Here is a 12,682-nt window from a genome sequence, read left to right as displayed (position 1 = left end):
GGGTGGGAGGGAGGGGGAGAGAGGAAAGGAAGGAATGGAGGGACAAAGGGAGGAAGGAAATAAAGACTGCTAAAGTCACATACAAAAGGTCCAGATGCCAACAGAAGTACAAATCTTTCATCATAGGTACTAAGATAGTAAATAAATGAGAAACAAGATGAGATGACGACAGAGTTTATGACTATCTGGCAAAGGGTATTAGCGTGCTTATGACACAAATGCTTCAGTGAGCAATTTTGTTCATAATTCAGTGAAAATCAGAAATTCTTAATAGCAAAAAAAAATACTGAGCAAAAAAAAACTAAAGACATAAGTAAAAAATAAATGGAAATGTACTGAAAAGTTTAATAGATGAAATATAGATGGAAACAGATGAGCTCAAGAGCAGAATGGAGGGAGGAAGAAAGGACCAGTGATTTTAATGTTGAATAGAAAACAGACAATCTGACCACAAAGAGAAAATAGAAGGCACAAAACAAATGATCAGAACCTCTGGGAGGTGTGGGAAGAACCAGTGTCTCTCAGTCATATCTCAGAGCTCTTCAAAACAGCAGCATGGAGAGCTCAAGAACTAACCAAAGGACAAAGAGGAAGAGAGCTGGGGAGATGGCTCAGTTGATGGAGTTTGATGGCTTACCAAGTCCCAGTAAGAGGACCTAAGTTCAGACCCCCAGGACTCACACAGAGGGAAATGCTGCAGCAGAAGTGCCCACAGCCGCAGCATGCCTGCCTCCTGAGGGAAGGTGGAGACAGGACTGCTCAGAAGCTCAAGGGTCAGACAGCACGGTACATCCACTGGTGCTCAGCGAGAGGCTTTTCTGCACACAGCACGGAGTTAAGGACTAGTAGCCAATGCCGGACCTCCACACGTGTACTATGGCACATGCTTGCACACCTACGGGCACAAGTACATTCGCACATGCAAATCCACGCACATTGTTAGTGGGACTGTAAGGCAATGTCTTTACGGAAAACAGTATTGAAGCTTCACAGAAAGAAAACTTCCAGGTACGTGCCCCCTGGGTACTGACACGAAGGGCTCCAAATCAGCATATCACAGAGATACTTCTAAGTTTACTGCAGCGCTACACACAACTAACTTATGGAGCCAGCTTACGTGTGCAATAACACAGGGATAGATGATGTGGTTTATGTCTGCAATACTTATAATGGATGGAATTCAGCCATAAAGAAGAAAGAAGCTATATTATTTGCAGGGAAATGAGTATAACTGGAGATAGTCATATTAAGTGAAGTAAATCACACTCAGAAAGGCAAATAGTATATGTTGTGGTGGTTTGAATCAGAGATATCAATAAATTGCTGTTTTGAATGCTTGGTCCCCAGATGATGGCATTTTGGGAGGTGGCACCTGCCTGGTGGAGGTATGAGTTTGGGTGTAAGCTTAGGGGCGTTATACCCAGGTCACCTTTACTAAGGCTGGGCACACTCTCCTGTTGGTATTTTCCACCTGCTCTGGCAGGAGTGATGTCCAACCTCCGCTCATGCCGTGATTTCCCCTACCAGCTACCATCATGAAGCTTCCCCTTGAGACTGCAAGCCAAAGTCAAAACCTGTTCCTCCCATTTTTCTGCTTTGGGTGAGGTGATTTATTACAGTAATGAGAAAGTAACTATGGCATATGTATTCTGTCATTTGTAGTTTCTATATTTGATATAGATACATAAAACCATGCATGGGCATATAACATGGAAACAGAAGTTAAACTGTCAAGGGAAACAAAGGGGTCTATTGGAAAAGAAAGGATATGAAGTATGACAGGAAAATGTAGAATGCACAATGTATACTTGTATGATTTTTTTTTTAAAAATTTCAAAACCATGCTTTATTCTTTAAAAATGTACAGCAAAAGTCAACACTTTACTAAGGAAATAGTGACGCACACCTGTGATCCTAGCACTCAGGAGAATGGGCCAAGGCCAGCTGAAAGCTACCCTCAGCTACACAGTTTGAGGCTAGCCCACCTTACATGATTTCTTGTCTCAAAAAAATAGAAAGTGGGGCTGGAGAGGTGGCTTAGCGGGTAAAGCACTTACCACTAAGCTCACTGACTAGAGAAGGCCTAAGACTGTCTGAGTTCAATCCCCCAGTGCCTGGCCTAGAATGACAGCAGCTCTGGTCTGAGGCAAAGACTCCATCCCATGAATATATGCAGAGGAACACACAGAGGATGCCCCAAATTCTTATCTGGCCTCCGTATTGGTGTATATTGGCACCTCACATCTGCACATACATATACATATGCCACACATACTTCACATCATGCTTATCCTACACACACACACACACACACACACACACACACAGCTAAAACCTGTTATTGAGACGCACATGTGAAAGAATATCTTGGAACATCAGGAAGAAAGAGAGAACATAAATGACTACATGAAATTTTCCTCTGTGGTTTATAAATTGTTTGACAGCTGAAGAGAAAGTTCTAACATTTATGATATGGTTTCAAAGTGCATAGAGGAAATGAAGACATTTGTATAATAAACAGGGAAGGCACCAGGGCTCAAGGAGAGAGAAGTCTGTACTTCACTTGAAGTACAAGCTGATGAGTCATATACATGCAATGTTATACTTAGAAGAACCACCGGAAAATATCCAAACAGACAAACTCAAAAAGAAAAAAAAAAAAAAAAACACTATAAATAAATGAAAAAAAAGTTTTAAACCTGTCTCAATAACCAATGGGAAAGCAACAGGGAAAACCATGAAGCAAAAATATGGGTAGAAAAAATAGAAAACAATATTTTTTTTCAAAAATAAAAAACAAGAAATAAATGAAAAAGAGTTATAAAACCCATTTCAATAACCACTGGAAAAGCAACAGCAAAAAAACTATGAAGCAAAAAAAGGGTACAAAAGATAGAAAAAAACAACCTGGCAGACATAAGCAATAAAGCAATAATAATCCCCAATAACCAATGGTTTCCATACTTCAATTATAAAACAAAATAAAACATTTGTAAACTGGATTTAAAATCATGATCTAGGTACTGAAAACTCAATTTAATTCTAACAACATACTTAGGTTAAAAGTAAGAGTATACAAAAAGATTTATCATGCAAAACTTGATCAAACAGATATTAGGATACATACATTAATACTAGACAAATTAGACTTTAAGATTTCCAGAGGAAGAGTGGTTGATCACACAGAATAAGTGCTCCTTATCCCAAAATTTTTGGGAACAGAAGTGCTTTAGATTCCAGATTTCATTCGTTTTTTTTTAATTGCACATACAATTAAATTGCATATACAATTGGCTTTGGGACCCAAGTCTAAGCATGAATTTTATTTATGTTTCCTTTACTCTTTATACAAATACCCTGGGGGCAATTTTATTCTAAATTTTTAGTATTCCTTCATTTTTCCTAAAACCTAACAGGTCAGATATGAAATTTTACTTGACGTTTTGGATTTTTGGAGCTTTTTAGATTTCAAATTAGTGATGTTCCACATGTAATTTTTGCATAAAGACACTTTCACTTATTTTCAAAATTCAGTGTGTCATAGTGATTGACAGTTAAAATTTTGTGAAAATTATAAACATTTTTGGAGGAATAAATGAACAGAAGTTAGCTTGTTACGTATAGTTCATGTGTCATTTGGATGTCTTTGAAAAAGGATATTTATGATTGAGTTTCAAATTATGCTAAGAAGATGATTTCTTTAAAATGTCAACATATTTTAGAGGGAAATTAAGCATGCTGAGGACTTTGTACCTACAAATTGAGTTTGTAATTACATCTCCAAGGGGAAAGTTTGGCAGTGAATATACTACTATTAAATATGTGGTTTTAAATGAATACACACATACATGATATATACACATGATTTCAGTATGCACTCAGGTAAAGAAATGACAACCTTTCTATAACTCCTCCCACCAAACCAATGAAAGATAATGGCAGTGCTTACAATCCAAAATGGGTATGCAAGCACTTACCCTGGATTTATATTAGATCACTCATTTAGGGCTGCATAGCTGTTTACACCTTATCAAAAGCACTGGGTCAGTGAGCATAATGTAATTATAATAAAATAAGGACAACAATATTTTCTTTCAACTCAAAGTCTTTGAAATGCATCTTAATCCAATATAGGTTGAACAATCCTAATCTAAAATGCAAACTGCCATGAGACCCAAAATGAGTACCAAAGATATTCAAAACATTTGGGGTTTTGGAGTATTTAGGATACTTGAATTTAGGGATGTTCAACCAATAAAATGTATACAAACAATCCAAAATCCCAGACAATCTAAAGTCTGAACCATTTCTGATCACAAGCATTTTAGATGTAGAATACTCACCCCACAGAAAGTAGAAACAGTGTTTAGCATCATGGACTTGCAAATCATTCTGCTGGTGTGTGACCTCTTACGTAGCATTATACACAAGGCATCGACTACCCATTGAGTCTTATATCTAGCAAGCACAACTGTCATGCTATGGCCACTGAGGTTACCAATTTTATTACTTAAATTTTCAGATTAGCTTGTCCCTACATTTCAAGTGAATCTACACTTTTCCCCATGGTCTCAATTCTATCTATCTGAATTAGTTTTTTCATTTAATTTTCACCACGTGTGTATGAATGTGTGTGCATGTGAAGGCCAGAAGAAAGACTCCGATATTGTATTTAGGAAATCCACACACTTCTTAATACAATATCTCTCATTGGCCTGGAGCTCACCAATTAGGCTAGACTATCTGGTAAGTAAGCACCAGAGATCAGTCTGCCTGCCCTCCCCAGCACTTGGATTACATGCCAAAGAATCAAGGTTCATATCAATGAAGAAATGTCATGTTGGTAGTATAGATCCTTGATATGCTATGATTATAGAGATGGCACTTCAACGTATATTCTGTCTCCTCATACTCTAATCTCATCATGAGAAAAACATCAGGAGAATGTCATGGAGACAAACGTCATAAAACCTACTCAGTATTCTCAAATCTATTAAAAGCATCAAAAACAAGGATAGTTTGAAATAATGCCCAAACCAAGATGACAGAGACAGAGCAACAAATGTAGCTTGTATGCTGCATGGAGATCTTGGAAAGGGAAAGTGCAGTAGAGAAAATGTCAGAAATCTGAATGGAGTGTGAAGTTTATTAACAGCCATATTTTTACTGAGGTTCGTGCCTGTAAACCCAGCACCCAGGAGGATGAGGTAATACTATTACCATGAATTCAAGGCCAGCCTGGGCTATGTGCTGACACCCTGCTTCAGAAAACCAAAACTAATATTTCATCATATTGGTTCATTAATTGTGACAAATGTATTCCACTTATAAAATGTCTTAATAATGGGACACTTTTTCATGAACTTGTGTCATTGTAGTTAGTTCTCATTCATTTCTCTCCACCTTTACCCTGTTAGTGCTGTGGGTCTCACTCTGGCTGGTTCCTATTCATTCCCCAAATGGTTCCTTTCTGTTTTGCAGGGGAGGATGGAGCAAGAGTCCTGTAGTGGCTGCACAAGTTTATATTACCCACATGCAAACTTATCTTTAGAAACTGACTTGTAGCTGTTTCTCTCACTTGCTTTTAATAGCACCGGTCTCTATAAAAGGACTTTCATTTCAATGGCAAGAGTTGTATTAATGACCTAGGCCGATATGGGCATTTGGAATATCAGGATGATAACAAAGGTTACACTGGGTAATAAATGATGTAGGAAAGTTAACTATCAATCTTAGTAAATCATTCTTGCTCATCCTTAATCTCATGCCCAAATATTTCCCACTATAATTTGCAAAGATCCACATATAAAAAGAGAAAAACTCTAAGAGTTCTGTAGGATAACAAGAATGGCTACCCTTATTCTCTGGAGGCAGGGTGAAACTTCCTTGCCCACAACAAAACACAGGAGTCTTAAAGAAAGAATTGACCATGGTACATTGAAGCATTAATGCAGGACACATCATATGTTGAAACAATCTCCCAAAAGGAAGGCGAACTTAGAAAGTTATGCAAAAGTTAATTAAAGCCAACTGTGCAAACCGATGATAATAGTTGATTTCTAGAAGAACTACAAAAACAAATAATAAATATCCAATTTGCTGGAAAAGTTTCCTAAAATAAATCCTGCCTTACTAGAACAATGACACAAACTGACAAAAACTAGTATCACTCCCAAGGCAACACAGAGGGCTGGATTTGAATTCAGTCCTGCCTCACCCCACATGGCTGCTCAAATTCCACATGTGTTCAGTTCACTTTCCATGTATGTGTCCATTCCTGTCACCACCAGGAATATTTTTTTATGAATTTCAAATCCTTCATTGACTACCAGATCAGACAAGAGTCATGAGTGAAAAAACTGGTGAAATCATAATAAAATCTGCAGTTTAGTTAACAGTAACATATCAGTTATGAATCTCTTTGTTAGGTTAATTATTCCACACTTAAACAAGACATCAATATTGTGGAAAACTGGGTAAAGGGTTGGCTGTTATGTAATGTTTCTAAGACCTCCAGGTCAGAGAGTTAAGTCTATAAAATTATTGCCTTGATTATATTTCCAAATGTTTAAAAACACTTCCTTCTTGTCTATCTGACTTTCTGCCCATATATATATATAAATATATAAACATATATTTATAAACATATAAATTTACTATTATTATCATCGTGTGTGTGTGTGTGTGTGTGTGTGTGTGTGTGTGTGTGTGTGTGGACACATGCATGCCACAGCACGTGCATGGAGGTCAGAGAATAACTTTTGGGTCAGTTCTAACCTTCCACCTCATTTGTGGCAGGGTCTTTAGTTGCTGTTCTTATCTCCATTCATGAGCTTCTGGAAAGTTCTCCCATTTCTGCATCCCCTCTTGAAGCAGGCATGCTGAGATTACAAAAGCCTGCCATAGCTTTTGGCTTTTATCTGGGGTCTCAAGATCTGAATTCAGGTATTGACAGTTAAGCTTCAAGCTCTTTATCAACTGAGCCACCGCCTTAGCCCACTTCTCTTTTAAGTAAAGAGGTGTATTATTTAAGGCCAAATATTATAAATGGACATAGTTTGCAATGAAAAATTTTGATGATAATGGGTATATTAATGATTTCTCACAAGAAGTATCTTCTTCAATTTAATTACATTGCTTTTCACCAAGACTTTCTATAGAAATTTTTCCGTTTAGTTTTTCCTTTTGTGTAAATAAACAGGAAAGTGCAAAGAGTAATTTTCAAGAACATAATATGACCGGGTTGTGGTGAATTTCTTTTTATTTCTACCATAGATGTCATAGAAATTGAGTAAAAAAAAAAAAGAATGCTTATAATAAGAAGAAAGATTCACAGACTGGCATATGGCATGTTTGATTTTTATGAGCTCTCAGATTCTAAAAGAATCGGGATTTCAAAAATAGATGGGTGGGAGACGTAGCTTAGTTGGCAGAGTGCTTTTCTAACATGCATGAGGTCCTGGGTCAGAAATCCCAGCACAGCATAAACCAGGTGTGGAAACACATATTTGTAGTCTCAGCATTTGGGAGATGGAGGCGGATGAATCAGAAGTTCAAGGTGATTCACAGCTAATAAGCCATTCTGAGGCCAACAAAGGGTACCTGAGTTCCTGAGTAATCAAAGAAACAAAACTAAGAATAAACAAAAGGAATAAATTATAATATGAAACTACATCATATAATTAAATAAACCCCAAAAGAATTTTATGATATAGGCAAAGAGAAAAAAATAAGAGAGAATAATTCAAAGAAACTAATAAAAATCAAGGGCAATAGCATCCCCCAGGAATTGCAATATGATATCTTATGGAATGGGAAGAAAGTAGATTAGAAGAGTATTAATACGGACTTGCCTGTGCCTCGCTCAGGTGCTCTTATCAGAGAGAGTGAACTGGAACCCCAGGGGGATACCACCATACTTCTGATTTCCCCTCTACCTATCTCTGGAATCGCCCCTTCTGCCTCCAGCTGACCTTCTGTCACACATTCTAGGCTTTTGCATTTGCTGAGTTACCTGCTCAGAACACTGATCCTTCAGATAGCCTCAAACTTGTGAACTTTCTAACTCTACCTCCCAAGTTCTAGGATTACAGGTATATGCTATCATGCCTGGTTTATGTGGTACTGGGATTTGAACCCAGGACTTCATGCATGCTAGGCGAGCACTCTTTCAACTGGAATATATCCTCAGACACTATCTTACATTTTATTTGGTTGAAGGTCTGTCTCTTTGGCTAACTGAATTTATGGGCCCATTATTTACTCAGTGTCAGGGACTCAATATCTGTCAAATCAATCAATTTGCTGAAGATTCCTTAAAAATAGACTCGCTGCTGTTAACTTTAAAACAGCCAGTCTTTTCGAAAACCCTGCCATCTTCCCTTATGTTTTCAGAGTATTCTCTACAGTGGGCAATTATCTCCATCATGCTGGAAGAATGGCTTTAAAATTATTTTATTTTAATTAATTAATTAATTTGACAGAAAAAGAGTGAGAGAGAGAGAGAGAATGGGCATGTCAGGACCTCCAACCAGCACAAATGAACTACAGATGCATGTGCCCCCTTGTGCATTTGGCTAAAGTGGGTACTACAGAATTGAACCTAGGTCCTTTGGCTTTGTAGGCAAAACCACTAAGCTACCCCTCCAGCCCCAGAAGGACTTCTGAATTATAAAAGTGGACACTGTTGCCTGAGGTTCTGAGGTTATTTCAACACAGGTACAATATCACGGAGAAAAAGAAACTTCATTCTTCCTAGGCCTGTTCAAAAGCTACAGAGGAAAATGTTCACTTGTACGATCCACTGAGCTAATGGACTTGTTAATGCCAGCCACTTCCTTTTCAAGAACAGAAAGCTGGGCATAGAAACCTTATCACTTTCTCAGTCAGTTATCAAATAGGTGATGGTGTGGTGTGTAGATCCTTTTAGCAGACCAAAGCACAGAAGAATGCTCTGGGATTATCACCCATTCAATGAGAAGCCCAGGCAGGAGACGTTCAGCAACCTAGTCAGCTACTGTTTTACTTTTTATCCAACCTGTTTTCATTTCATTGCTCATAGATTCCCATGAGTGGTTTCCCCAAATGCTTAGAACATTTTCAAGTTTCCCCTCCATCCTGACTGGTAGCAAAACAAACGACATGACCGCAGGCCACTGTGCTTCACAGGCGTGCTCAACATCCAGCCCCACACCTCAGCTCCTTGTGTTCCCCACGGAGAGAAGCAAGAGGCCAGCATAAGCCACAGACTTCTTACTCTCGCCAGTGGGTGGACTTGTCACTGAACTCTCATGACATCAAATGGAAGTAGCCTTAGGGGCTGAAAAATGTGTTTCTTCTCTTTTGAAACAGAACAGATTCTTCTTGGGAAAAATTTCACACCTGCCTGTGTTTTGTCCTAAGAAGAAAAGAAGAGTGGTGTTATATTTTCTTCTCAGAGGTAGCAACAGCAGTTAATTCACACAGAGAAGCTCCCTGGGTGCCCAAGACAGTAACTGTGGAAGTTATGGGGGCACACAGGCAAATACTTCAGCAAAGACTCTAGTCTATAAAATGAACTCTCCATGGACCAAAACAAGCAGATCGATTTTTAGGATAATTCAAAATACAAGAAAACATCAGTTTTCTAAACAGCAGGAGCTGAAATGGAGAACAAGAAATGTACTGCAAGTAGTAGAGAGGAAGAAAGGAATAAAAAGCCATTATGATAGCGAACATCCTGGTAATCTTTTCACTTAGGTGTTTACTTTCAAACCATGGTGAGGGTTGAATTATGGTGCAATGTCCTTACCTAAAAATCTAAGATTGCTCATTTACAGACTTTGTACTCACAGCTGGAAGTTTGAGCACTGAGTAGCGCTTCTAACCCTTAGATTATCTGAGCAATTTTCTTCAAAACCCAAACAGTCTTGTTTTTACCCAACTCTCCAACCATCCAGTGCAGAGCTGTCAAAACCACACAATAAGGGGGGCTGGAAAGATGGTTCAGTGGGTAGTCTTGCTATGCAAACATGGGGACATGAATTTCTATCCCAAGAAGCCAGGAAAGATGTCAGATATGGTGGCACATGCCTGTAATGTTAGTACTGGAGAGACAGAAACAGAAGGATCCCTGGGCCTTGCTGGGCAGTTAGTGTAGCCTAATTGGTAAGCTAGAAGCTTAGTGAAAGACCATACTTCAAAAAAGCAAGGTAGAGAGAGATTGAGAGACACTTGATGCCAACCTCTGGCCACCATGTGAATATATTTATGTTCACTCACAGAAAGGTATGCCCACATGCATGGAAACATACATAAATACATACATACTCATAAACACACACACACACACACACACACACACGGCATGATAAATATGTTATTTCCCCAAAAAATATCAGCAAACTTGTTATAAACACTTTTCATAGACATCCTTGCATTACAAAATGACATTGAAGCCACACAGCCTTTGGGACAAGAGGTTTAGAAAGAAGGGAAACAAGCAATACTTACCATGGCCCCTTCATTTGTTCTTTGGGCAACTTCCTGCTGCAGTCTGGCCACAGCCAACTTCTCCCTGGAGAAACAGATGCACCTGTTAGGATGATCATCCCCAAGGTAGCAATGACACCACACAGCCATGAAGCATCTTATGGGGTTTCCAAAGCAACTGTTCATTTCCCTTTCCTCAATTTATTTTAAATTTTTATTTATTTGTGTGTATGGGGGGTAGCGGTTGTGTGTTTTCCCTACCTGGTTCTCCTGCTGCTGCAAATGAACACTTATCTGGCTTTATATGTGCAGTTGGGGAACTGAACTCGGGCCAGAAATCTTGACGATCAATCACCTTTAACCACTGTGCTATCTTTCCAGCCCCTCATACCCGATTCCATCTGCCACAGTTAATTTTCAAAGCAATTGGTCATGATTGGAGCCTCTCCATCTACTGTGATGACACAGATGGTTTGCCTTTTTGTTCATAATAACCAAATAAATATTGAATGCTGAGTTAATCTGTGCTTTATTAAGTCGATTTAACGTATATCATTAATAGCTTAAGCATCCAGGATTGAACTAGTTTGATTGTCTCGCTGTATTGACTTTGCTTATATATTTTAGTTATTCATTTGGTTGATCTATACCTATGCTGAATTTTAAAAAGCCAATGTAACGTAACTATATAATTCCAAAAATAGTAGAAAAATCACATACAGGCTTGCTATATGAAATGCACCAGATTGAGGACAGAAAATAGCTCAGTTAATAAAGTGCTTACTTGCTGGCTTGAAAACCTGATTTCAATCTCCAGAAATGTCATTTGGAAGCCATGCATGGTGGCTCATACTTAGAATCCTATAGCTGTGGAAGCAGAAACAGGAGGATCCATGGGCTCACTGTCCAGTCTACTTGGCAACTTATAAACCAATGAGAGATCCTTTTTCAATGGCCACACAATAAATGATACGACACCCAGGTTATCCTTTGCCCTCCACAGGTTTGCACATACATGTACATATGTGTATACAGAACTGCACATAACACCCCTCACAACAACATGCACCATATTGTGAATTTTACCTGCCTCACTTGAGCTCAACAAATATCCATCCTACAGATGACAAAACTGAGGAAAAAAACTGAAGAACTGATCCAGAGCAGGGATGTCATAGGCTTTGTTTACTTGCTTCAAAGCCTAAAATAGCTTGATAGGTCACTTTTCAAGGTCAAGAAAATACAAAACACATCACGCCCAGAGGCATTTCCTCCTCCCAAAAATACTTGACTACTGCTCCCAAAATGCATAATCCACTACCCCATAGGGAAAACATGTGAACCCAACAGAATGGGGACAAAAATGAGGGAAAAGAAGGTAACATAATATGTATCCATATGAAATATGTCAATAATAATGATGATGAAAAAAGCAACACATATGAAAGAATGTCAAAGAGGAAAAAAGAAAACAAAAATTAGATTATTATTGTTACTTAGTAGAGGGATTCATTTGAATCTTCCTTCTAACTCTGAATTCACATTCATTATGTTGAATGTTCACTGAAACTTAAAGAATACTTTGAAAAGTGATAGATATCTGCATTTTGAACAGCGTTTCAATGATTTTTTTGAAGAGTTAACAGATGACATACATAAAAGTAGTGATATCCAGTTACCCCCAAATCTTAATGTTTGTAAGGATTTCCCTTAAAATATTTCATCCAAAATATGAAGCTATTGAGTGACATTTCATCCTTCAGTCTACCCTTTGCACGGGGTCAGTTATGTGAAAATACAATGCAAACCACTTGAGTACCAGGACAAGGGTGAGAGGAAGTCTTCCCTCCTGGAGGCCCAGGCCTTTGCAATGCCTCTGGCTACCCCAGACTAAATATAAATTTAAAAAAGAAAATCTTAGTTTGTCATTTGATTTAAGGCTATCAGGCTTCTGGGAAAAATAGTTTTTTTTTCTGAATAAGTATTTAAAAGGATACAAGTGAGGGGATCTAAGGCAGGTAAGACCTGTGTAATTTTGCCCCTATGAGACAGGACAACACAGAGGACATGAGATAGAAATCACCAGCCCCTTACTGGAGCAAGCATGGAGAGAGTTAATGCGTGTTCTGGCGGAAGTTCTGAGGCACGGATAAAACACAAATGCAGGAATCAATGAGCTGAAGGAGATGAATAGGAGTATGTTTTCATTTAA

At 38.4% G+C, this 12,682-nt stretch overlaps 1 protein-coding gene across 6 annotated transcripts in view; it reads right to left on the bottom strand.

The window, feature by feature from the left end:
• Nckap5 (NCK associated protein 5) overlaps positions 1-12,682 on the bottom strand; it is a 1,019,391-nt gene that overhangs the window by 559,979 nt on the left and 446,730 nt on the right. For all 6 annotated transcript variants that reach the window (XM_004659647.2, XM_045151370.1, XM_045151371.1 and 3 more), the window contains one exon: positions 10,492-10,555. In XM_004659647.2, coding sequence (XP_004659704.2) covers positions 10,492-10,555 — 64 coding nt within the window. The remainder of the gene's footprint in view (positions 1-10,491; positions 10,556-12,682) is intronic.

Source organism: Jaculus jaculus, chromosome 5, assembly GCF_020740685.1.
Source record: "Jaculus jaculus isolate mJacJac1 chromosome 5, mJacJac1.mat.Y.cur, whole genome shotgun sequence".
In the NCBI taxonomy this organism is placed as follows: Eukaryota; Metazoa; Chordata; class Mammalia; order Rodentia; family Dipodidae; genus Jaculus; species Jaculus jaculus.
Note: the sequence above shows the minus strand (reverse complement) of the source record. Positions and strands in the feature narration are given on the sequence as shown.